Here is a 23735-nt window from a genome sequence, read left to right on the forward strand (position 1 = left end):
ACATAACCCCCTTGATTTTTTTTTGCTGTGGGGGTTTGTCAATGATGTTGTCAACAACACCAAGGTGGCAAACCTGCAGGATCTTCGTTCTTGGAACACAGCTGCACGTGCACTGGTGGATGCAAACATGCTGAGCCGAACATGGCAAGAACTCGTGTACCGCCATGATGTCCTGTGTGTGACAAACGGAGCTCACATTGAAATGTATTGATGATGAGCCCAAAGCTTTATGAGTTTCTGTATCATATAAATGAAAGGGTATCGTTGATCATTTATGGTTCTCCTGTATATTTAGATATATAAACAACCAAAGTTGTCCAGGTCTTTTTGGAACACCATGTACTGGTAAACTTCAGGTTGGTGTTGAGATTTGTGTTCTACATTGTTCAAAATATAACATTATATTGAAATAAAGTTCTTCCTCGATTACAGACCGACGTCTGTGGACAGACAGAGAACGTGAACCAATTGCTTTACCCCACTTTTCGTTTCACGTGTGGGGTAAAAATGTGGAGTCGGGGGAGGTGAGAGAGGGACAGCACTGATGACACTAAACAACAGGAAGTGATGAGTTTTGTTAAATGGGACACTCATATGTTTTATATACAAATAGCATACCTATTGTAGGAGCCATTTGATCACCATTAGGCTCTTTCGGTATCGATATTTTTCGATATACCGGTGGGGTCATACCGGTATTATTTAATAAAAATTAAACATATATATATATATATATATATATATATATATATATATATATATATATATATATATATTGTTTTTAGCCGCGTCACAGATGCTGGCTTTCAGATAGCTCCGCGTTGTTGTTGTTCTTCTTCTTCTTCTCGTTCTTCTTCTTCTTCTTCTTCTTCTTCTTCTTCTTCTTCTTCTTATGGTGAAGATAAAACCTTTATGACGTGGCTCTTGTTATATACAGGATCCGGATCTCTTTAAATACTAAACACCTGTACGCATCCTTGCATTGAGGGTGCCTTTTGAGAATGTCTATCATCAACTTTTAAATATATTCGGAAATTTGCTTTAAAGTTTCGAAAAGTTCACGTTACTATTTAAAGATTATTCCATTGAATGTGTTGTAATTTCGTAATTACACGATTTTCTCGTCATGAAGGAGGAGCCTCCATGACGGGTCTCGCTATTGGCTCCATCAAGGCACGTGACAAAATATCGGAAGTTATTGTTATTGCGATCAAAATGCTGATGTTTTCACTTTCTGTAATGAATTTTTATTAGCCGTGTCGTGTTGCGAACGCTGGCTCGAAGAGAGCTCCGCGTTGTTGTTGTTGTTGCTGTTGTTGCTGTTGTTGTTCTTCTTCTTCTGGTGAAGACAAAACCTTTAGGACACGGCTCTTGGACACATTTGTCCTTGTTTTAACACAGGTTACAGGTTCCAAAAATAAAACGATGGTCCAATGATCCGTTACAAATTCATATATAACGTACACATCATTGACACGGTAATTTTTCCACGTTTTCCCCACACGGAGCTTTTCTTTCTTCCCCATGATGAGAACGGTTAATTTACTTCCAACTTCAAGTTGTTTTTAAAATGATTTTGGTTTGAATCGAGATCAGTAATGGTAATTGGCACAGGTTTGGATTCATCGCTGTCGCCGTACTGCTTCGACTATTGCCATCATAGCGGTATCGCTCCCGCAGATCACTGACTTGGTGCAAGGTTTCGAAAGCACACCCGATTCATATAAAATAACCAATAATTCCATGGTGATTTGTACGCCCTGAGGGATCCTTTGTATATTATAGCCAAAAGTTAATGAGTTACTGGGGTAATTCGGATCGGGCCACTGTACTGAGGGAGCTGAGCTAATAGGGTAATTACTATTAGTGACGTGGTGGTGATGGTGGTGGGGGGATGGTTTTGGATGTGGAATGAACAGGGGGGTTTGGAGGAGATGTTAAGAAGTGGGGGTTGAGAGGTGAAAGGATGATGAGAGGGGTTTAAGTTGGGGAAACAAAAGGATGGATTCAGGTGAGGAAAGTTTCCTATGGGAATTACAGGGTTCGAAAGGCAGTAAGGGTGGTATTGTGAGGACTGAGGAGTTCGTGAGTTACTTTTTGGAAGTTGAAGGGTGAGGGACCGGTGATGGATGGGTAGCTGGAGTTAAAGAAGGGTTGAAAGATGGATTGTTCAACTGAAAGACAAAAGTTGAAGAGTGGAGACTCAGGGGACCGGGAACATTACTCGGGAATGAGCCACGCTAAACTCAATTCCATTTCCCTCCCCCATCCCTCAAAACAACGGGCGGGAACTGGAAGTCTTTTCTACATACGAAGTGAAGACGTATCATATTCTATGCCTGGTGTTGGCTTAATGGTTAGGGTGGTGGGCTTGGGATCCGATGATCCTGAGTTCAAACCCCACTCGGCTGTTGAATTAATACAAGGTGGGGTTGACTCTGCCTGTCATCCTTCCGAGGTCAGCAATATGAGTGCCAGCTTGCTGGTATCTTGTGTCGGAGTGGCGACCCGTCCAGGATTGTGTCCAACAGCCAAGGAGTCTGCTTCGGCAGCACCAATGCTCTGCACAGAGTGTGCGCCCGATGGATGGATCATATTCTGGGAATGGAAACTAGTTCATAGTTCATACCAGTATCGCACTCATTCTGGTATCGCTGTTGCAGATCATTGACTCGGCACAGGATTTCTAAAGCACACAGGATTGTAAACACCTTTCTTCGATTTGTTGGTGCTCCCGGTTATTGTTTTGGTCATACCGCTGTTTTTTGATCTACCGTTATAATCAGAATTCCAACACCGGTATCTTGATATGAAAAATTGTATCAACATAACCAGTACATCGATACAATGCCGGACCCCATCAGCAATATTGCACTTACATAACCCTTTATTTCCTGCCACTGAAGGTTTAAGAGGTTATGTTTTTATCCCTCTCTGTCTGTTTGTTTGTTTGTCTTTGTGCAGGATATCCCTATACGTTGAGGACGGATCCGGATGAAATTTGGTGGGCAGGTTGGGTGTGTGACAAGGATGAATTGATTAGATTTTGGTGAAGATCCAGATCCGGATCTGGTTACTAGAATTATTTAAGTGACTCTTCACCATTGAGAGATCGGGCCAAAAACGATATACAGCACGATATCTCAAGAACTTGTGGATGGATTCAGCCAAAACCTGGTGGACATGTTGGGTGTGTGACAAGGATGAATCGATTCAATTTTGGTGAAGATCCTAATCCGGATCCGGATACGAGAATTATTTAATTTTTAAAAGCGATTCTTCACCATTCAGATGGGGCTGAAAACGATACATGGCCTGATATTTCAAAAATTTATCGGGCTCGATATGTTCCACTGGATCAGGCATTGCATGGTGGAGGTAGGCGCTCTACCGAGTGCCCCTCTGATTTAGTTACCTTCGTAATTGTCCCCCTCACCTTCCCTTCCTTTTCATAAATTCGTATTTCTCAAATATCCTCAGCCACATCACAAACAAAATATGTTGATGGCCGTTTAGGAAAACCTGGCTCCTGCATTTTAAAAATTCCTCCTCTTCTTCTTCTTCTTCTTCTTTTTCTCCTCTTCCTCTTCCTCCTCTTCCCTTTGTCAGGGGTGAGGTTCAATGGCACCCAGGACATCCCATCAATCATCCCACTACCCTTGCTAAACCACTGCTGCTCTTCTCCGATCTCCATCTCCATCCAATCCTTATCCTCCCATCCAGAATCCTCTCCAGAACCTTCATGACATGACTAAAGACCATAATGCCCCTGCACTTCCCTCGACCTTGAACATCTCCTTTCCCCTTCCATGTTGGCACAATTAACCCCGTCCTCCAGTCCTCCAGAATTTAACCCTCTCACAAACATACTTTCAACAGCCTCTTCGTCCAACTGACTACTCCCACTGCAATTGTAATGCCTGTACACACCTCATCAATGCCTGGCACTTTTCCCTTCTTCATCCTCTTCAATGCTGTCCGTACCTCCTCCTCCTCCTCCATGATCTCCACCAGCTCCATTTTCCCCTCCACGTAACACGACAGCTCCAGCTCACCAATGCTTCCTCCCCGGTTCAACAGATCTTTGAAATATCCTTCCCACACCTTCAATACTGCCCCCCTCTCTGTCACTATCCTCCCACCACCATACTCCCCCCCCACCCCCTTTCATGTCCTTACTATCCTCATCCCTGTCCCGAGCAAATTTATAGATCATCTTCTTACCAACATCCTCTTGCAACTTGTTTTACACAGACTGTTCCATATCATTCCCACCCTTATTCACAGCCATCCTTGCTGCTTTCTTCTTTTGACTGTGCAGGTGCAGCAACCCCACATTTGGCTGCCCCCCATCCTTGATCTTCTCTCACATCTTCACAAAATTAATTCACTACCTCCTCCGTCCACCATATCTGGTTTTTATCCCTCAATGACGCACCATTTCTTGCTGTCCTTCCACACAAAACTTCTGCAAGTCCCCGAAACACCTCTCCATATTTCTTCCGCTCCTCCTCCAAACCCTCCGCTTCTTCTTCGCAAAGTTGCTCATACCTGGCCCTCATCCTCTCTTTGTACTCGATGATGATGTTGCCTCTGCACTCTCCCCACCTAATAACCTTTTGACCCCTGCTCTTAACCTCCCCCCTTTTCTTCAGCCATGCCACAAACACCAAAGGCTTGTGCTGAGTAGTAACATGCTCTCCCACCACTGCCATGCAACCCTTAACCCTCTACAACTGTCACTTCCTTTCCACCACCAAATCCAGTTATATTATATGCTGTCCACTACTATAGGTAATATTGTGGCTTTCCTGCTTTTGAAAGAATGAACCAACTCTGGTCATCCCATTCCTCTGACAAGCTCCATCAGTTCTCGACCCTCTCTATTCCTCGTTCCTCAACCAAATTAACCAACACACTCGTCTTCACCAGGCATCGCTACTCCCACACGTTGAAGTCCCCCACAATGCACGAGATAATCTTCAACTCTATCATTCTCATCATGCTCTCCAGTGTGTCCCTGAATTCCTGCTTCTCTACCCCATTCCTTTCCATTTGTGGCCCATATGCTAACAGAACACACTATAACTATCCATCCCTCCAGTCTTTTCACTCTGACCACCTGCTGGCTCATCTTTTCCGATACTACGATTCCCATGCCATTACTCCGTCCATCCCCACCCACATGCAACAGCTTTTATCCTCATACCAACCTCCTGGCCATGTCTCCTCTCTGGTCTCCTGCACACACAACACTTCCAACCTCCTTCTCTGAATCATCTCCACCACCTCGATCCCTCTCCCCTCCATTGATCCCACATTCAAACTATCTGGCCGTACCTCGCTTCTGAACTGCTGCCCGCCTGGCAGAGCCAATTCCATCTTGATAAGAGTTTTGATGCTCTGGTCATCATTCAGCAGTGCTGCCTCGGCTGACCTACTGGACCTACTATCCGAAGCTGTGAGCATAATCGTGTGTGTGTGTGTGTGTGCTCGCGCGCGTGCGTGCGTGCACGCACCGCTCTCTCTCTCTCTCTTCTCCACTCGCTCTCCCCCTCCCCCCTGCCTCCACACTCGACTCCTCTCCCCCAGCCCCGAGGCACTCATACCAGGGCACCTCCACCCCACTCACTCCCTTTTCCCTTCCTCTCCCAACCAACTCACTCCCTCCCTCTTCTTCCTCCCCCCACCCCTCCCCCCTTGCTCATGTGCCGCTCTCCTTAATACATAAAAGTCGTGCTCAGCTTATAACAAGGAAATGCTTTTCACAAAAATCACTTAGTTCTTTCACAGAAATCACTCAGTTCACACCCACCCGGCACTTTGTAATCAGTACGAAGCCCTTCCACATAGCATGTTGTATTAAAAAATAAATCTCAAACTTGATCCAGATCCTGGCCATGACAACCGAGGATGTCAGATACACTTACGCAGGACGGAAGATGGAGCATCGTGGAAAGCCAAGCAGTTCTACATCTTCTTCAATCTGTCCCTGGAAGCCAGAAAGAAAGTGCAGAGGTATTTTGAGTTTTAAGTCAATTAAGATTTGTAATACATTTCATGAAGAAATACTTGGTGAAGCTTACATTGCATAATTATTTAAATAAACACCAGTGAAGTTTGGTGAAAAAAGTAAGGAGTCAGGTCAGGTATACCATGTGGGAGCATGCACTGGAGCAGCGCATCACTGCGTCCACTTGCCGCCGGAACTCCAGGGGCCTCTGTCTGGCCATCCCCCAGGCAGATGCCTAGCCCATCCCCATCTCCTTGAGATGCTGATCAACCTGTTGCAAGCAGGAGGCACGTGGTCGGCCTATTGGCATCCTCCACTCACGAGGCTCCCTCGCTCAGAGAATCTGGTGAGCAGGATCAGCGTCAGGAAAATGAGTCACATGTCCATACAGCCGCAGCATGGATGCAGGTAACAAATCTCATTTGAGTCTGTCTCAGCAACCGCTCGTTGGACACAAAGTCCGAACAGCGATAGCCAAGGATATTCCGAAGAGGCCTGGTACCAAAGGAATGACGTCTCCATCTCAGATCCATCATCAGAGTCCAAGTCCCACATCTGTCGAGCAAGACTGGAAGCACCAAGGACCTGAAGACTCAGACTTCCGTCGTCCTGCACAGCTACCAACAGCACTACACCCCATGATCCAGTGAATCCATGACTCCCCAGGCCCAACCCAGACGTCCATTGACCTATGGCTTACAGCCAGCAGAGATATGGATATCACTACCAAGGGAAGTGAATCTCTCCAAGATCTCAACATCCTCACCACAAACAGGTACAGACAAGTTCGCAGCATCCAAGATGTCATTGAAAGCATGGATCTTCGTTTTGACCCAGGAAACCCGTAATCCCAGTGGCTCCGACTCCTCATTTAGCATCTAGAGGACCCCCAAAAGGATATCCAGTCTCCGCAAAGATGACTACATCATCTGCGAAATAAAGATCAGAAATCTTGACATTCCCAAATGATGCACCACAGCCCCATTTCTCCGACATCCCCCCCAGAATCCAGTCCATACAAGCGCTGAAAAGTGTGGGGGCCAGTACACACCCCTGACAAACTCCAGTAACAACTGGAAATAAGTCGGAGATGGTACCACCACATCTCACAGCACTCTCAGCACCAAAGTATAGTTCAGACATCAGACTGATCAGCCTTGGTGGCACCCCACGAAGACCAGGAATCCTCCAGAGGGCATCCCGACCCACTGAATCAATCAAACGCACCAAAGAGACCAAAAAAGGCTACAAGCAGCCCCTGCCAAAACTCCTGTCCGTGCTCGGTGAGGACCCGAAGAGCAAGGATACGGTCAATCATTGACCTCTTTGGTGTGAAGTCTGACTGCTCTGGGCACTGGTGCTCAAGCAGATGGCGGTGAACCCCATCAAGAATTATCCGAGCAAAGACCTTGCCCAGAACTGAGAGCGGCGTCACCTCTCGGTAGTTGTTGCAGTCCTGGCAATCACCCATCCCTTTCCAGAAGGACAACAAGGCCCCTCTTCCAGGTAGTTGGGATGATGCCTGTGTTCCAGGCAGAATACAGAACTGAATGCAACGACTTGAGTACAGTACAGCATTTCCACCAGCCTTGAGAAGTTCAGCGTGGATGCCACAGATCCCAGGAGCTTTACCCCATTTTAACCAGTTCATCACAGCCTGTGTTTCCACAAACGAAGGTGGATCACAGTTGATTGGAGGGTCAGCAAGAGTGAAAGTAACACCTCTGATATCCAACTCAACAGCTGGTGGATCAGCCTGGTACAGCTGCTCAAAGTAACCAGCCCTGTGGGCTTTCACTTCCGATTCCTCTGTCAAGAGCCCACCACACTCTGCTGTAAATGCAGTATACCGGGGGAAGGGGATGGAGGAACGCAATGCGCAAATTCCCCTTTCAGCAGGACAAGAATCACTTGACCACGGGTGATGCTCTGTGGGTTTCAAGACATCCACTGGCAACATTAAAGATGGTGGTCTTGAAGGCACTCCACAACTCTTCAGGATTCCCCAATGCACCCAAACCCCTCAAATCCCCACTCAGCCTGTTCGCAAACTCCTCAGCTACCTTCTCATCCATGAGCTTGCCAACATCAAGCCTATGCTGGGATGGTACGATTCTTCCAGATTTAAGCTGCAGCTTCAGAGTTGCGACAACAAGCCTGTGGTCAGTATTGAGGAACTGAGCACTCCAGTGGGCCCTGCAGTTCTGGATCATCCTCCAGCAACCATCAACGAGCACGTGGTCAGTCTCCTTTGCCACACCACCAGCGTTGGAATACAAAGTCCAGCGATGAGCCTGTGGGGACTGAAACCATGAACCAGCTACTCAAAGTTCACGACTTCTTGCAAGCAAAGTCAAGCAACCGAGTGCTATTCTGGTTCACAGTTCCCGACACAAGGAGACCAACACATGTCTTATAACCATCTCTGTCAGTTCCAGTTTATGCATTGAAATTCCCCAAGACTAGAAGAGTATCTCGCCTGGGGCACCGATCAACCACAGACCCAAGCATGACATGGAATGCATCCTTCACAGTGAGATTACTCGCCTCAGTCGGAGAATATATGGAGACCAGAGAAATGACACCTAAGGAGTGATGAATCCTTAAACCCATAATACGCTCGTTCACCGGTGTTACCTCAATTATCATTGGAGTCAGCTTACTGGACACAGCTACAGCAACTCCTTAGGCATGGTAACCATCAGAACGACCAGATTAGATCAGACCTATAGTAGGTGTAACCACCCACCACGATCTCACCACTATCCAGTCTCCAAACATCAGAGAGTGCTGCAATACAGATGTTCAGACGCTTGAGCTTAGATGATGAGACAGGTGATCATCCTCCCTTAGGGAAGGACATTCCAGGCACCCACGTGAAGGGACTGGCTCAGGTTAACCCAAGGAGACTGCAGTCTGGTGGATGACACCTCAACACCACCCCAACCCACACTCACGCAATCCAACCCGGGAAGGTGACCCCGTGTTTTTCCTCCTATCATAAAGAGTGGGGGTACCGAAGGCTTTGCCCCAATCCCGTCATCCGGCGAGCTGCCCTTCTCAGGGCAGCTGCACAGGAGGTACTCCCACGGAGTGGGTTTTCAGTTTTCTTTGCGCTTTTAATATGTTTTGCGGGAGTAAAGGGTTTTATGGTGGCCGGAGTGCAAATCAAGCCACCAATCTCCGAAATGAAAATAAGTAACCCAACTGCAGGAGGACGTCCGCAGACACAGTTGGGCACTAAAATTGGATGGCTGTTGGCTCACAAGGAGCTCCTCCACCCTTTGTGTTTTAAGTCGACAATAGGGATAGTAACACCCCTGCCATTCGAAAATGTTGGTCTCTTCGGGATGTTTGAAGGGGGAGAGGGGTAAATGCGGAACACAAATTCCACAGCTTGTTTGGTTACGTTGCAACACATCTCATCTGCATCCAATAACGATGTGTTCCATGACGCAGCATTCCAAGTACCAGCACAAACACTTTGAATGGCCATGAAATGACCACAACAAAAAGGAATAAAAGCATCTTGGCTTTTTACCTTCACTTGGGTGTACAAAAAAGGGCTCTTTTTATTGGCTCCTTTGGACGACTGCAGGTTGAAATGGGTACAACCACCAGCCTTGGCTAGCTCCGCAGCTTGTAGAACATAATCGTGGTCAACACGAACAAAGCCGTCCTGCAGAAAGTGCACAGCAGCATTCTCATAACCACTCACCTACCAAATGATAACTTCCATACCAACGTCCAGGAGAAACCAGGATGTGCTGCATCCGAGTGAATACGAGGAGCAGATAAAGTTCTCAAAATGAGGCATTTACAAAGGTGTAGGAAACACCAACACTTATTTTTCATGTACTGTTGGACCCCGACATTTGCGGTTCCGCAATTCGCGGATTCGGCATATCTGCGGCTCATAAAATGTGACCTGCTTCTACATTCGTGGCCGTGTCTCGTATATTCGTGGTTTTTCGTGGGCGTATTTGCGGTTTTTTGATTGTCCCTTATGAATCATGAACCGCCGGGAACCCACCCCTCTTTTCCGATTGAAACAATGCCCTGACATTCACGGATTTGACATTTGCTGCATTTTTCAGGAAGTATCTCCTGAGAATGTCAGGGCTGCATGCATATGAAGCATTTAAAACTAATTGGCTGGAGAGCTGGCTTGACTCCACCCACAAATGTCAGGAAAGAAAAAAAATCATCCGTCTGCTATGTTGGTTTTCTGGAAGGCTAAAGATGTCTTTGGAAGTCTCTTATTCACAATTTGAAATATCTGAGCTATATTACTACGATGGATTATATACGCATACTAGCAGGGTCTGCTTACACATTGTTCGCAAGAACGAACCTTGCTTCCCCATTGTCTTGGGTCACTCACCTGCATTTGATTTTTCATTTATTTATATTTTCATTTGCGGATGCTTTCCAACGGTTTTGTGATTTTTCCTGGTGTATTGGCTTCGATGTCTGTCAGCACCCAAAATTACCATACTTCCCTATTGTCTTGGGTCGCTTACCTGCATTTTTTTCATTTATTTATATTTTCATTTACGGATGCTTTCCAACGGTTCTGTAATTTTTCCTGGTGTATTGGCTTCGAAATCCATTGGCACGCAAAATTTCAGCTTTCTATGTCACCCGTCATGAAGGCCCTCAATGTCGACCTGAGATCAGGGCAGTCTCTGGACATATTGTTGTGGGGCCGGTGGCGAGCACGACCGCTAGATGGAGTAGTAGAGTCGGCTCCACCGAACACCCAGAATTTAGGTCGTGACCCTCGGATAAGTCCGGAAGGCACACGTCCCTTACAGGACCATGGTCGCCAATACTTCAACCGCGTGGGGTAGGGTTAATTGCCTAATTTCAATATACCTAAATACCCACGCAGTCTAACTACCGGGGAACCACACCCTCGGCCGACTGTCCAATCTGAGTCACAGGTAACGACTCGGATCCGGCGTAAGCGAGCGGAGTTACCAGAGCCGTGCCGGACCAAAGGAACAATTTACCCTCGCTATCTCTCAATACACAGAGTGCTAAGCCAATGAAGGAAACACAGAAACGAGCTGGAACATTAAACAGAGGATTTATTTATAATAGGCAATAATCGGGAAGGGAGACAGAGCAGAGTTACAACCGAATAAAAGCAATGCAACCAATGTACAATGAAAAACACTTAATCAATCCTACTTAAAAACGGGGCTCATGGACACACACATGCACACACACACAAATACCCAGACGGAGATGGATGTCGAGGTCTTTATTATTCCTTCAGCTCGGAGGGAAGTCGAGCTGTGGGACGAGAACATGCTGGCTACCTGGTCGCCTTCGTGCGGCTTGACGTCCGCACCTTCCCAGAGCACCAGTCGCCAAAGAACGGACCAGGGCAGCCGAACTCAGAGGAGGCGAGACGAGGTGATCTCCCGTAATGAGATGGTCGACCTCTTGTAGTAATGCCGACGAGACACCTCCGATGTGCACGATGCAGTCAGACACAGACCAGACCGAAGCGCGCTGGAGCAGACGGGACGCAATCATTAATTCTTTCTTCTCTCGTCGTCCTTCTCGGACGCGGTCTGCTTCCCCGTCACCTGCTCGCATTGGCCGGACGGCATGTCGCGGCTCCGCCTTCTTGCAAAGGACTGCCCCGGTTTTTATCCGCTCGTCGCCCAATGGGTTAGCCCTAACCCTTATTTGGCACCAAGCCAGAACGAAACGCTTCGTGAGCGCGCGCAGAGCGCTGACAATGCACACTTAATCACCCATTAAACATAGGACGGGACCCTACCTAGAAACACATACTTACCGATATAACTGATCCATAGGACCTTGCTGTTGTGTTCAGTAAGCTTCCAAATTCGTAACAATATATCGTGCTTTTGATAGTCTGGCATTCTGCCTTGCTCTCCACACTGTCTACCTATGGCATCAAAGGCCAACTCCACACATGGCTTACTGACTTCCTCTACTCTCAAAGCCAACATGTGGCACTCAATAGAATCCTTTCATCTCTTCTTCCTGCCAAGGCAAGTGTGCCCCAAGGCAGTGTTCTGGGCCTAATAATTTTCCTGATTATTCTGAATGAGAGTTTTGCTAACGACCTTCGTTGCTTTTGCTTCGTATTGTATTCCAAATCGACTCAACTATGAATGACGGAAAGAAAAATGGGAAAATTAGCCAATTTTACTTGTACTTCGTATCAACGTGTCGGCTGAAAAATAGGGTAACTCAAGTAAATCAAGAATTAGTATACTTTGCAGCGATTGTAATTTTTAATGTAAATATGGCAATCTTTATAAAATAAGAGGTGGAAGAGGTGCGCGTTTGCATTGCCTCGCAACCAGTTCCAGTGTAAGCTCCATTGTCTTGGGTGAAGAAAAGATCCTGCTCTTCACTGCACAACCTTCCACTGCTGCTGCTTCAAGCAAAATGAAAAGCTTAGCGAGCACAGCTGAATATATCAATTGTTGCCATTGTAATATTCTACTAAGCATTCCATTCTTTGTCCATTGTCATGGGTCATGTGACCAGCAGTGAGCAGACTGAGTCTGCACCATCTGACTTTTATTCACAGATATTTTGGTTTATGGAAAGTCTCAGACTGTTTTGTAAAAATTTTTTCCTGGAATATGGGTTTCGAGTTGCAGCAGTATGTGAAATTTCAGCTTTTTAGCACACCGAGAAGGTACTAAACAATCTCAGTGAGCTTGTGAGTGGTTTGAAAGAGCTTTACAAATGGACATATCCACAATAATATTCTCTTCCATTATGTCTGTCTGTCACTCTGAAGCTCTGTGCGTCCAGGGTGGAGCTTGGGTGGCCTGACACCACCCAAAATTGTAATTTGAGAAAAAAATCAAATCATACGACTGCCATTTTGGTTGCTACTTATAGGCTTCAAGCTTCAAGCCGAGGGCCTTCGGTTTCAGGCCTCTGGTATACATTTGAGGACTGAACGGGCCTTCTATCATGAATGAGGTAAGTTTTGAGGAAAGAAAGGTAATGCATGTTATTTTCAGGAACGATATAGGCAGGAGTCTATTGCCTATACACTGCCCAAAGAAACATTTCATACACTCGAGAGGACTTCTGAGTTTATGCACATTTATAAATTGAACGTCTTGTCTATCATGAAAGAAAAGTACGTTTTGATTACCACCCATGCAGAGGAAAGAAAATCGTCATGATTACTCTTTGAAGTCTTCAACAAAAATTACCCCCGGTTGGGGGTGACGGTCATCTCTGAAGCTCTGTAGATGTGGATCTCTGATCGGCTTTGAATGGCTTCGATGTCGTCTTGTTTAATTTTTATGTTGATAAGAGATAATGTTGGCGGAGATAATGTTGAAATTAGCTGATTTTTCAACTTTGGAGTGACCTTGACCATGACATTGACCTTCAATCGTGTCTCAAGTCATACCGTCGTGCATCACTCATCGACCCTTACCAACATACCAAGTTTCATCAAGATTGGGTGAAATTTTTTTGAACGTATCACATCGACGATTTTTCCAACTTTGAAGACACGTGACTCGATAACCAGGACGGATTTCAAAAAACCGGCCTGACCAAATTTAGATATTGTTCCGTATTATGAGAATCCGAAGAAATTTCGAAGATCGGATCACAAACGGCAGAGGAGATAGATTTTGAAAATGGACGATTTCGCAACTTTGGAGTGGCTTTGACCTTGACCTTCAATCGTGTCAAAAGTCATACCGTCGTGCATCACTCATCGACCCCTACCTACATACCAAGTTTCATCAAGATCGGGCAAATTTTTTTTGACCGAATCACATCGACGATTTTTCAACTTTGAAGACACGTGACTCGATAACCAGGACAAATTTCAAAAAACCGGCCCGACCAAATTTAGATATTGTTCCATATAAAATCAGAATCCGAAGAAATTTCGAAGATCGGATCATAAACGGTGGAGGAGATAGATTGAAAATATATGATTTCGCAACTTTGGAGTGACCTTGACGTTGACCTTGACCTTCAACTGGGTTAAAGGTCATACCTTCGTGCATCCCTCATCACCATCTACCCACATACCAAATATCAAGAAAATCGGAAGAAAAAAATGGGGACGTACGTACCTACGGACGGACGGACATCGAGACTGGTTTTATTAGGTCATCTCGTCAGAGATGACCTAATAAAAAAGAAAAACACCTCCAACCTGTCCTTTCTTTTGAATGCTTTTTATGCAAAAGACCGGCGAAAAAAGATGGAACGTTGTACGTAATTTTGACCGAGTTTTCAAGGCTGAATAGTGTGCAAATACATGATTCATAAACAAACTATTTCACATGTGCATGGGGACATGGAGGTTATTCACATATTATGAGAAGTAAGAGATTTGGGGGAGGGAGTTGAGGACTTGGTTTGGGGGTAGGGGGGGGCAGGGAGGGGAGCTGAGGACTTAGGGTTAGGGGGGGGTGAGGTGAGGACTTGAAGTCGGCGGAGGAGGGAGGGAAGACTTGAGAACTTGGGGTTGAGGGGTGGAGGTTGATTTAATCGAGTTACATCATTCGGGAGCACGCAGCTAGAAAATATGAGATGCACATGATATTTGACTGTTCTTTGCATAATATTGTTGTGAATTCGCGCCCTGCCGGCGTGCGAACGACCGCGTGTAGCCAATAGCGGCCTCTTCGCCCACCGAACGTGCAATTCAGTCGTGACCCTCTCGGAACAACGCCGGGAGCGAGTCACGGGTGGGGGTTTAACCTCACCACAACTCAGTCCGCATTCCACCCGCACGAAATAGGGTCCAATCGCCGAATGGTCGATTTAACTAAGTACCCGCGTGGATAGCGTACCGAGGAGTTGTACCACGCCACGGGTCGACTCCAGACACGAACCGCTTAAGCGGCTCGTTCCGTGCTACAGGGATAACCGAGCGGAGTTATGGTCGACCTTGACGGTTCAGATTAGTTACCGGGTGTTTTCAACCCAATATTAATCCCTTACGTGATGCAAGATGGAGATTCAAACAAAGGAAAGGACGCAGCGAAACGGGGAACAATTGGACTTGCACATTTATTCCGCGCCACACGGCAACACGGAAGGCACGTATATTACAGTCAAGCAAGAAAACACAATAAAAGCAAGTGAAGAGACACACACAGATCTACAACCGAATAATGCAATTCACACAGCAACACTAAAAACAGTTCTACTTCACCAGACTGGTGCCACACACACACGTTTACACAGAACCCAAAAGAAATGGAAGTCGCGACATCCCTGAGCGTGTCGAGTCCTTGGCGACCGTAACTCCGAGTCCCTCCGGCGTGGTCCACTGGGCTCGTGCCTCGCGCCTGCACGTGTCGTCCGCCCGACAGGAACGAACGAACAGAACCTCAACCTCTTCCTCCGAACGAACGAACCAAGAGCAAGGACTCTCCAACAACTCTCTACAATTCCCCTCCAGGGACAAAGGGGCAGTGACAACCGACCCGGGACTCTCCACAATTCTCCTTCAGGGACAAGGGAACAGGGACAACCGACCCGGGACAACCGACCAGGGACTCTCCACGCCCATACCTTTTGAAGGGTTGGGCTCCGCCCTTCGCTCCGCCCCCCGCCCCGTTCTTGGCTCCTCCTTCCTTCGAGACGCTTCCAGAAAATGCCTCGAAGGGGGGCGTTCCTCTCCGCTGGCCACGTCACACCGCGCATCCGCCAATCGGGAGAGGACGCGCCACCCCTCCACCTTTCTCACCAAGCACGGGAAAAAAATGGCGGGAAAACCCCACAGGCATTGTTGGTTTTCTTCTCCATGCGCCATACGACGAGGGAAGGAAGATTCGGGCGGGAGATATTTGCGCGGGCGTTTTGGGCGGGAGATCTTGGCGGCAGATACCCCTTCGCACCCTTGTTGCTGCTGCCACTCCGCTCCTTTCATCCGTCCCGCGGAGATCGTGACCGCACGGCGCTCGTTGAATGGCGAGTGGTGAAGATGGTGGTAGCGTAGTTGTGGAAGGTGGCGTCATGGCGAGAATGGCGTGATTGTTGGCGTCGTGTAGTGAATGGCGTGATCGTTGAGATGTTGGTTGTGGCAATGTTCGTTGTTGTTCTTGCACCAAAATAACAACAGCAATAGAAAAACGGCTAACTAAAGCGTCGCAGCCGAATGAATCACATATATTCCCTCTAAACAACGGGTTTGGGCTAACTACACATGGACTTATCGATATATCTCACCTGAGGACCCTTTATGGTGTATTGCAAATTTCCACAGCCGTAACAATATATTCTTCTTTGTTCGTAAGGAGCAGGACCTTGCATAGTAGTCTCATTGGCTGACTGCCCTCTGCTGGTTACGGTAGGAATTTGGCCAGGGTGCCGGCGATAGCTCACCTACTTTTTGTGAAAGACACCATGAGATCTTTAACGTCCACCAAAGAATGCTGGCAGATGGAACACGAGGATGACAGTTTTATAGCCAAGTCGGGATTCAAACCCAGGCTTGACAGCTTAGTGGCAAGTGTGCGTACCTCGAGGCTATCCTGTCAGCCCATAATATAATATTGTTGGTCATATTTTACATTACGCGGAATCTCCGCAGGTGCCTACTGATATATAACAGGAAGAAATGAAATGTCACGCACGTAGCTTTTGGACGATCATTATAGTGACAAGCTTTCAGCCAAATCAGCCTTCTTCTTGGTCTTCCTTATACTAGTGGGGCAGGCTTGCATGCTGCAACTACTCTGGTGCACCCTACGTGCAAATATAATAAATATAAGCGTTATATATTTGATGAAGTGGATTGTGAGAGAGCTTTTTATATTTGATAAAGTGGATTGTAGTTGCATTCTGTAAGCAGCTAAATAACTCGAATGAATCAAGTTTTAGTGATTAGAATGAGCACTTTAGTAGAGAGCAAGTCACAGCCAGAGGTACTCTTGGGGGTTGAGAGGTGTAAGATCAGTCGGCTACAAGGGCAGTGAGAAATTAAGTTGTTGATGTAAAGTGCAACTCCGCCGCAGGGGCGTGATTTAGGCCTATCAAATCGGAGCAGACAATAACTGGTGAAAGACACCAAGGAGACAGGGACATCCTGTGGGAGGAAGTCTAGTGTCAATCGCTCAAAAAGTTGCGGAGAAAACGAATTTAAAAGCGAATAAAGGTGGAACGTGAGGGCCTCAGCTGACGTTCCACATCGTCAAGAATGGTTATGGATGCTTATTGCAAGGATGGTTGTGGATGTTTACAGCTATAGTCATTTTTAATGAAAATACAGTAATGGTCATAAAATATGAGGCAGAAGAGGGACTTGTAAGCGTTACCTTGTGACCAATCGTGCAAGATCCATTGTTTTGAATCACGTGACCTGCAGTGAGCAGATCGAGGCTGTACTGGCCAAATTTTATTCGCGGATATTTTAATTTATGGCCATTTTCCGAAGGTTGTGTCATTTTTCCTGAGACATTGGCTTCGATGCAAGTCATAGAATTCACGCATGTTACGTACGGGACATTCAGAAAGTTTAACCCTCTGAAAAGCAATTAAGATAGTCATTAATTTCAGTGATTTTTATTCTCATGATGGGAATCTGCAAGGAAAATACCCACAATAACTTATATGTCATTAGTCCTTGGGATGATTGTGTAATTAAAGAAAACATGGTGTGTTATGTATGGGACTGCAAGAAACACAATTTTTCAAAGAAATATGTCCAAGTTCAAGGTTCTCTAAAAGTATTTTATCATTCACTAGAATTTTCAGTGTGGAGAAAGTTGATACACTTGCGCAACTCATGACAAATTCTCTTTCAGAAAAAATACACAGCAGTCAAGAGAGATTAATTAGCGTTAACGTAGGACGCGTTACGTATGGGACAAAATTCTGCATTGGCTTTACATGTGATATATACATTGTTGGTGTAAATTGCCTTTCAAAACACAATCAACAGGCTTGAGCATATTTTGATACAAAGATCCAACATTTAACTATTAGAAAGTCAGCAATTCATGTCGTAGGATAGGAAACAAAGTGATCATGTGATTATTAAATATTAAACATACTACAAATGGTGCTTCTTGGACATCCACATCTCATTCTTGGAATGTTTTTAACACTTCTTGTACTCATATGCGGCCACAAATTTCCACATTTTCATACATACAATGCGCATGAGGCCCTCACTCAAACTAAACCAAGATGCAACATCGATGAAGGCCGAAGTGAGGGTGTACGATTTACAAGGCATCAAGGTGCACGGAGCAGGACATCCAAATATGGTGTCTTAAGCATTGATAAATAAATGACAATGAAGAAATGCAAAATAAATTAACAGCAAATGTGGATTTGGCTTATTTTGTGTCTACATTTGCGCACATGACACATGTGATTCTGTGATATCAGCTTCAAATTCTATCTATTATGTTAATTTACACATTGTCTACCAATGTCCTCGTGGTCTATAAGATATTACGACGAGGCCCTCCGTGAGCCCGAGTCAATGATGACAAAAACCCCACTATGGAATTGCTGTAATGAATAGTGCAAAGACGGGATAATCCCAATTAGGTTTCTAATCCTATTGAGAAATCGCCACAGCATGCAAGCTGCCAGAACTCTCACAATGAATATTTTCCCGGATCTATCGACAGTGTGGGAAAAGACGATCCTGCAAACCAGATGGATCTTCTTAAAAGTCTTTTGTTTTATAAATGCAAGATAAACTTGGACCGGTTTCACACCAACTAAATTTCGCCGAAACAAAAGGAAGTGTCCACAAAGCAATAGGAAACCAGATTGACGATGATGGGACGTTGAAGCAGAGCATGCAACAAGGGTTCGGATTGGAAGCAAAACAAGATAAGGAAGAACTCACAGCCCCAGCCTTGGCTTTGGTGGTTCCCAAGCAGCAGAAACCCACATCGTGACCTTTAAAGTCATCTGCATAATTGGGAAGCTTTTCAAAATCCACGATCTTCTGAACCTACGTGAAAAAAAGTCCACAGGCTACAAGCTGCGCGAAATTCAGATAATGCTCAAAAAGAAAAAAGTTTAAGACAACACATTACCACGTCCTTGTACAAGGGCTCTTCAAATGGTAGTTCCCTTCGGCCTATAGTCGTGACCTTAGAAAAGAGGCCGCTCTTTACGATCTCGTGCAGGAGGACCCGTCCCGTCTCTCCTGATGCACCGAGGATGAAGCAAGACTTGTTCTGAGCCTTGAATGCTTCACGCTGGGCTCCAAGCTCTGGGTCCATGCTGAAGGAATACACAGAAAGTACACAATTCTGAAGAACCACCAAGCAAAAAAAAAAAAATAATAATAATAATAATAAAAGTCTCCTGGCTTGTTTCAAGCAATGGTAATCCAAGTTGGATTCAACCCCCCTCATCCCCCCCACCCCCACCGCAACCCCCATTCATTCCAACACACATCCCACTTTCATCTACACTACCTTTGTTAAGATAAAATGCAAACATTCCCAAATAATCTAAGTGCCTGCGTGATGATGAATCCGTCAAACATTTATAGATTCACGAGATAAACTCCAACATATCTGAGTTATCGATAAAATAAAACAAGAACGACCAGCCAGGTTATAAAGAACAGCAAATGATCTCATGGCGACATTAGAAATTTAAACCATTTTAAAACTTTTTTTTTAATCTCTACAACATCGAGGCTCATGGAAGAACAACAAACTGAGAGTATGAATCCAACAGGGTAACTCTTAAGCATGGTTTGCACAGCCATGGAAGATCAAATTTCCAGTTTTCCAGGAGAAAAAGCACCCGATCCCAACAGGAGCGACTTGGGGGGGGGGGGTGGGGGTTATGTTATTATCCTCGTTCAAACGCGCAATTCAAAACACCTCACTGCACTGGAAGACGTGAGGACAGGAATACTGGAGCGTGAAGGGTGGGGACTTGTAATACCCTCTCCCACCTGCAGCGATGCAACATGATACACATTTACATAGAGGATTTGCATCGTTCCTCCCCCAAGACCACCGGCAAAGATAAAAACACTCCACTCCACTATTCAAAACCAGAGCATTCAACATCCCGATGCTTTCTGCATAGTCCTTTATTTGGCAGATACTGGACTCATTATTCACCAATGAGACCACAGACTCTCTCCTCGGCCAAGCACTTGTTGCGTCAAAGAAATAACTTTCAACTTCTTTTTTTATGCCTGGTTCACCATTAACAACAGTTTTTCTCTTGGGAGCAATGGTTAAAAACCACAAAGGGCTACAATGACCAAAAACAAAGGAATTGATTATATGACACAGTGTTGACGTGGAGATAGGTACAGTGCCAGTAGTGTGTGTGTGTGTCTCAGTTACCACCCGCTGCAGCAGCACCGCTGATTTACAATTATATGTGTAAAGTCCAAACCTCATAAAGTCCTGAAATATTTTTGATTCAATGGATAAACAGCAGAGGCCAACACATAATTAGGGACAGATAGAAAAGAAGAACATAAGGGGGGATGAACTCGGGAATAATTTCGGCAAACTTCAATGGTAAATCACCGAGGATAAAATTGGTAAAGTTGTTATTTCAAAGAGACTGGCAGAATTGACGATTCTTATTTATATTAGATACAACATTATCAGATTATTTATATTTTCACAACTTTTTCATTTTTCCAGGATTGGAAAATGGTTTTTCATTTTCCCAGGAATTTCAAGGACTGTGCAAACCTTATTAAAACACAACATGCAAGTTAATGAACAAACATGAAGAGGAGGGGGATGAAAGACAGTACCCTGAAAGTAAGCAGGTTGGGTTATGTGGGGTTTAAAATCCCAGATCGGGATGAGATGGTGGTACACCGACTGAAGCACTGGAGGGAAGAGTGCGTTGACCAGTCTCAGGAAGGCAGTTTCATGAATAGGAGACAAGAGGACCGATAGAGTATAAGTGTGTGGTAAGCATTGATTTGGGTAATTTAACTTGGAAAGAGGGTTACTGGAAGAACGTGTACATCCTGGAGTTCCTGGGGAGGGTCAGAGAGCTGAGAGAGGAAGACTAGAGGAGAGTTGGTAAAGAGAGGGAACTCCGATTTGCCTGCGATTTGAGAGCAACAGAATCGTTGAGTTGAAATCTTTTGGAAATCACCACTCTGGATCATACAATAATGTCCTGACAAAACTGTCCCACTCCACCCCCCCCCCAAAAAAAAAAGCTGATGTTCACTTACCACTACAAAAATGATCTATGTTACATTTCAACTCAAACTTTCATCAGCGAATGATTTTTTTTGCAACACGGCTATCTCAGAAAGATGATGCTCAAACGAATTACTAACTCGAGGGGGAGCACTTGGCAGAGTGCAAAACCTCCGCCGCCAACACTGCTGGGTCACTTCAGTGAACCTGATATCTTATTCATTGTAGGTCAAAACGGATCAGACTCTACTGAACCACGATTGAATAAGCTAAACAAGATCGACGCGCATGTTGAAATGCGAAAAAAATAAAATCGAATTTTTTTTGAAAAAAAAGTTGCAAAATGTTTTTTTTTTTCTCGAAAAAATTTTTTTGGGGGGGTTGGAAATCACTTAAAACATGTAGAAATGCAAAAACAAAAAATTCAAATATAATCGAAATTTTTTTGAAAAAAAAGTTGCAAAATTTTCTAAGTTTTTGTTTTCTCTAACAAATTTTTTTTTTGGTTGGAAATCACTTAAAACATGTAGAAATGCAAAAACAAAAATTCAAATATTTTTTCAAAATGGCCACCATAGCGGCCGTATTGGACTTTGGACCAAGTCCAAAATCTAATGGCATGATCCTTGGACCATACCTAATCCCCCCACCAAGTTTCGTCGAAATCCGTCCAGGAGTTTTTCCGTAATACTGTTCACAAACAAACAAACAAACAAACAAACAGACGGGTGAAAACAGTAACCTCCGTCCATCTTAGATGGCGGAGGTTAATAATTAATTTGAGGGTTATATTTGAAGAGCAAGTTGAATATTGAAGACCTGGGTGCAAGAAGTACTTCAGTCACATTTTTGAAAAAAATGAGCTGGCACCAGTACTATAATTTATAATGGCCGGAGCATCATTTGATACGAAAAAATTCCGAAAATAAGTACTCAAGTCCTGTATATTGGTATATGGTCATTGTTGAATTCACTAAAATGTAGTGCAAGAAATACCCAAGTCCATAATGTTTGAGCAAGAAGTTCCTAAGTCCATGACTGTCCAATCAAAATGCTAGTATGTGTCACGTGACAAGCCATGAAAATGGTGACCATGGAGGCTGGACAGCATGGTGTGAATGAGGATAACCCTGATAACAGGCATGACAGGGGCAAAAAAATGTAAAAGAAACCCTGGAGACTGGGATAGAAAGAGAAAGAAGGATGCCAAAGCATCAGGTATGTAGTTTCGATGCATTATACTTTGCTGGTACTGAAAAAGGCACTACATTCATCATCAGCTTTTGAGCCCTCATAAAGGTGGCCATGGTATTTTTTTTATACTCTCAAGAGTTGACTTTGTTGTAATATTTCCGATCTGGTATGATTTTGATGCAAACTTTCTGAGCATGAGGACTTTGCTGAATGAGGGACTTGTGATGTGAAAGACGACTGGCACCAAAATTAGGTTTTCTTTTATTTAGGACATTAATTTCCGATTTAACCGAGTAATTTTGGACTTAACCGGGTAATATTGCAGTTAAGGCCTAAGTCACATTTGCCACGGCGGCCGTGGGGTCTAAAAAATCTACGGCCACTAGCAATTATAGGGCGGCCGCAGTATTTCCACGGTCACACAATGTAGCAGTCACATATGTTTTCATTTTTCGGGTAGCCGCACGGCGTATTTATAAATTGTGGAGACTGAAAACGTGGGGGTGCCGTACGGTCTTTGATTTGATGTCGCACGGTGACCTTAGGGCGTCCCTGCGGCGGCCATAGAATTTTCAAGGCAAACGCAAGGTGCCCGCAAGGCGACCGCAGGGGGGCCCTAAGGCGAACGTGCGGCCAGACGGACGGTAACAAGTGGGTTCTTTTTTTTTTTCTTACCAGTTCTTTTGTTTCGGCTTGTCGAATTGCTACGGCGAACGTAGAAATGAAAAAAGTTATAACTCCGCGCAAATTCCACGGCGACCCCTACGGCCTGTAAAATATAGCCAAACGGCGTAGGGCCATCCTGAGGCCACCGCAGAAACTCTGCGGCCGCCGCACGTTTCTGTCAATTCAGAGGGCGTACGGCCGCCGTATCCTCGCCGTAGAGCAAATGTGACTTCGGCCTAACCGAGTATTTCTGCATTAAAATTAAACCACGAAAGGCAAGGAGACAGAGCAAAAATGACTGGCAATCAAAAATGAGCAATAAAGGGAATTGTGTGTTAAAAGTACCTAAGTCCAGGTACTTAGCCACAAAAAGTACCTAAGTCCAGGTACTTAGCCACAAAAAGTACCTAAGTCCAGGTATTTAGCCATAAAAAGTACTCCCAGGTATTTAGCCACAAAAAAAGCACCTAAGTCCAGGTACTTAGCCACAAAAAGTACCTAAGTCCAGGTATTTAGCCATAAAAAGTACTCAGGTATTTAGCCACAAAAAAAGCACCTAAGTCCAGGTACTTAGCCACAAAAAGTACTTAAGTCCAAAACTAATTTTCTCGTTTTCTTTGTAATAAAGGATTATTTTTTCCACAAAAAAGGGTTTGTCTGCTCCGTATAGCCTCTGGAACCAGTTACAGGCTCCATAGTAT

At 45.0% G+C, this 23735-nt stretch overlaps 1 protein-coding gene across 10 annotated transcripts in view; it reads right to left on the reverse strand.

Annotated features, from left to right (window-relative positions):
* Positions 1-23735, reverse strand: part of HTATIP2 (HIV-1 Tat interactive protein 2) — a 70516-nt gene that overhangs the window by 45804 nt on the left and 977 nt on the right. For 9 of the 10 annotated variants that reach the window (XM_085880603.1, XM_085880599.1, XM_085880602.1 and 6 more), the window contains exons 2-5: positions 19066-19255; positions 18873-18980; positions 9555-9692; positions 5931-5992 (exon numbers count right to left, since the gene is read on the reverse strand). In XM_085880603.1, coding sequence (XP_085736729.1) covers positions 5931-5992; positions 9555-9692; positions 18873-18980; positions 19066-19254 — 497 coding nt within the window. In that variant the 5' untranslated portion in view covers position 19255. Of the gene's footprint in view, positions 1-5930; positions 5993-9554; positions 9693-18872; positions 18981-19065; positions 19256-20771; positions 20856-23735 lie in introns of those variants that run through there. The other variant, XM_085880604.1, reaches the window with a different exon arrangement.

Source organism: Eptatretus burgeri, chromosome 5 (genome assembly GCF_056783735.1).
Source record: "Eptatretus burgeri isolate ZD-2024b chromosome 5, Ebu_testis_v1, whole genome shotgun sequence".
In the NCBI taxonomy this organism is placed as follows: Eukaryota; Metazoa; Chordata; class Myxini; order Myxiniformes; family Myxinidae; genus Eptatretus; species Eptatretus burgeri.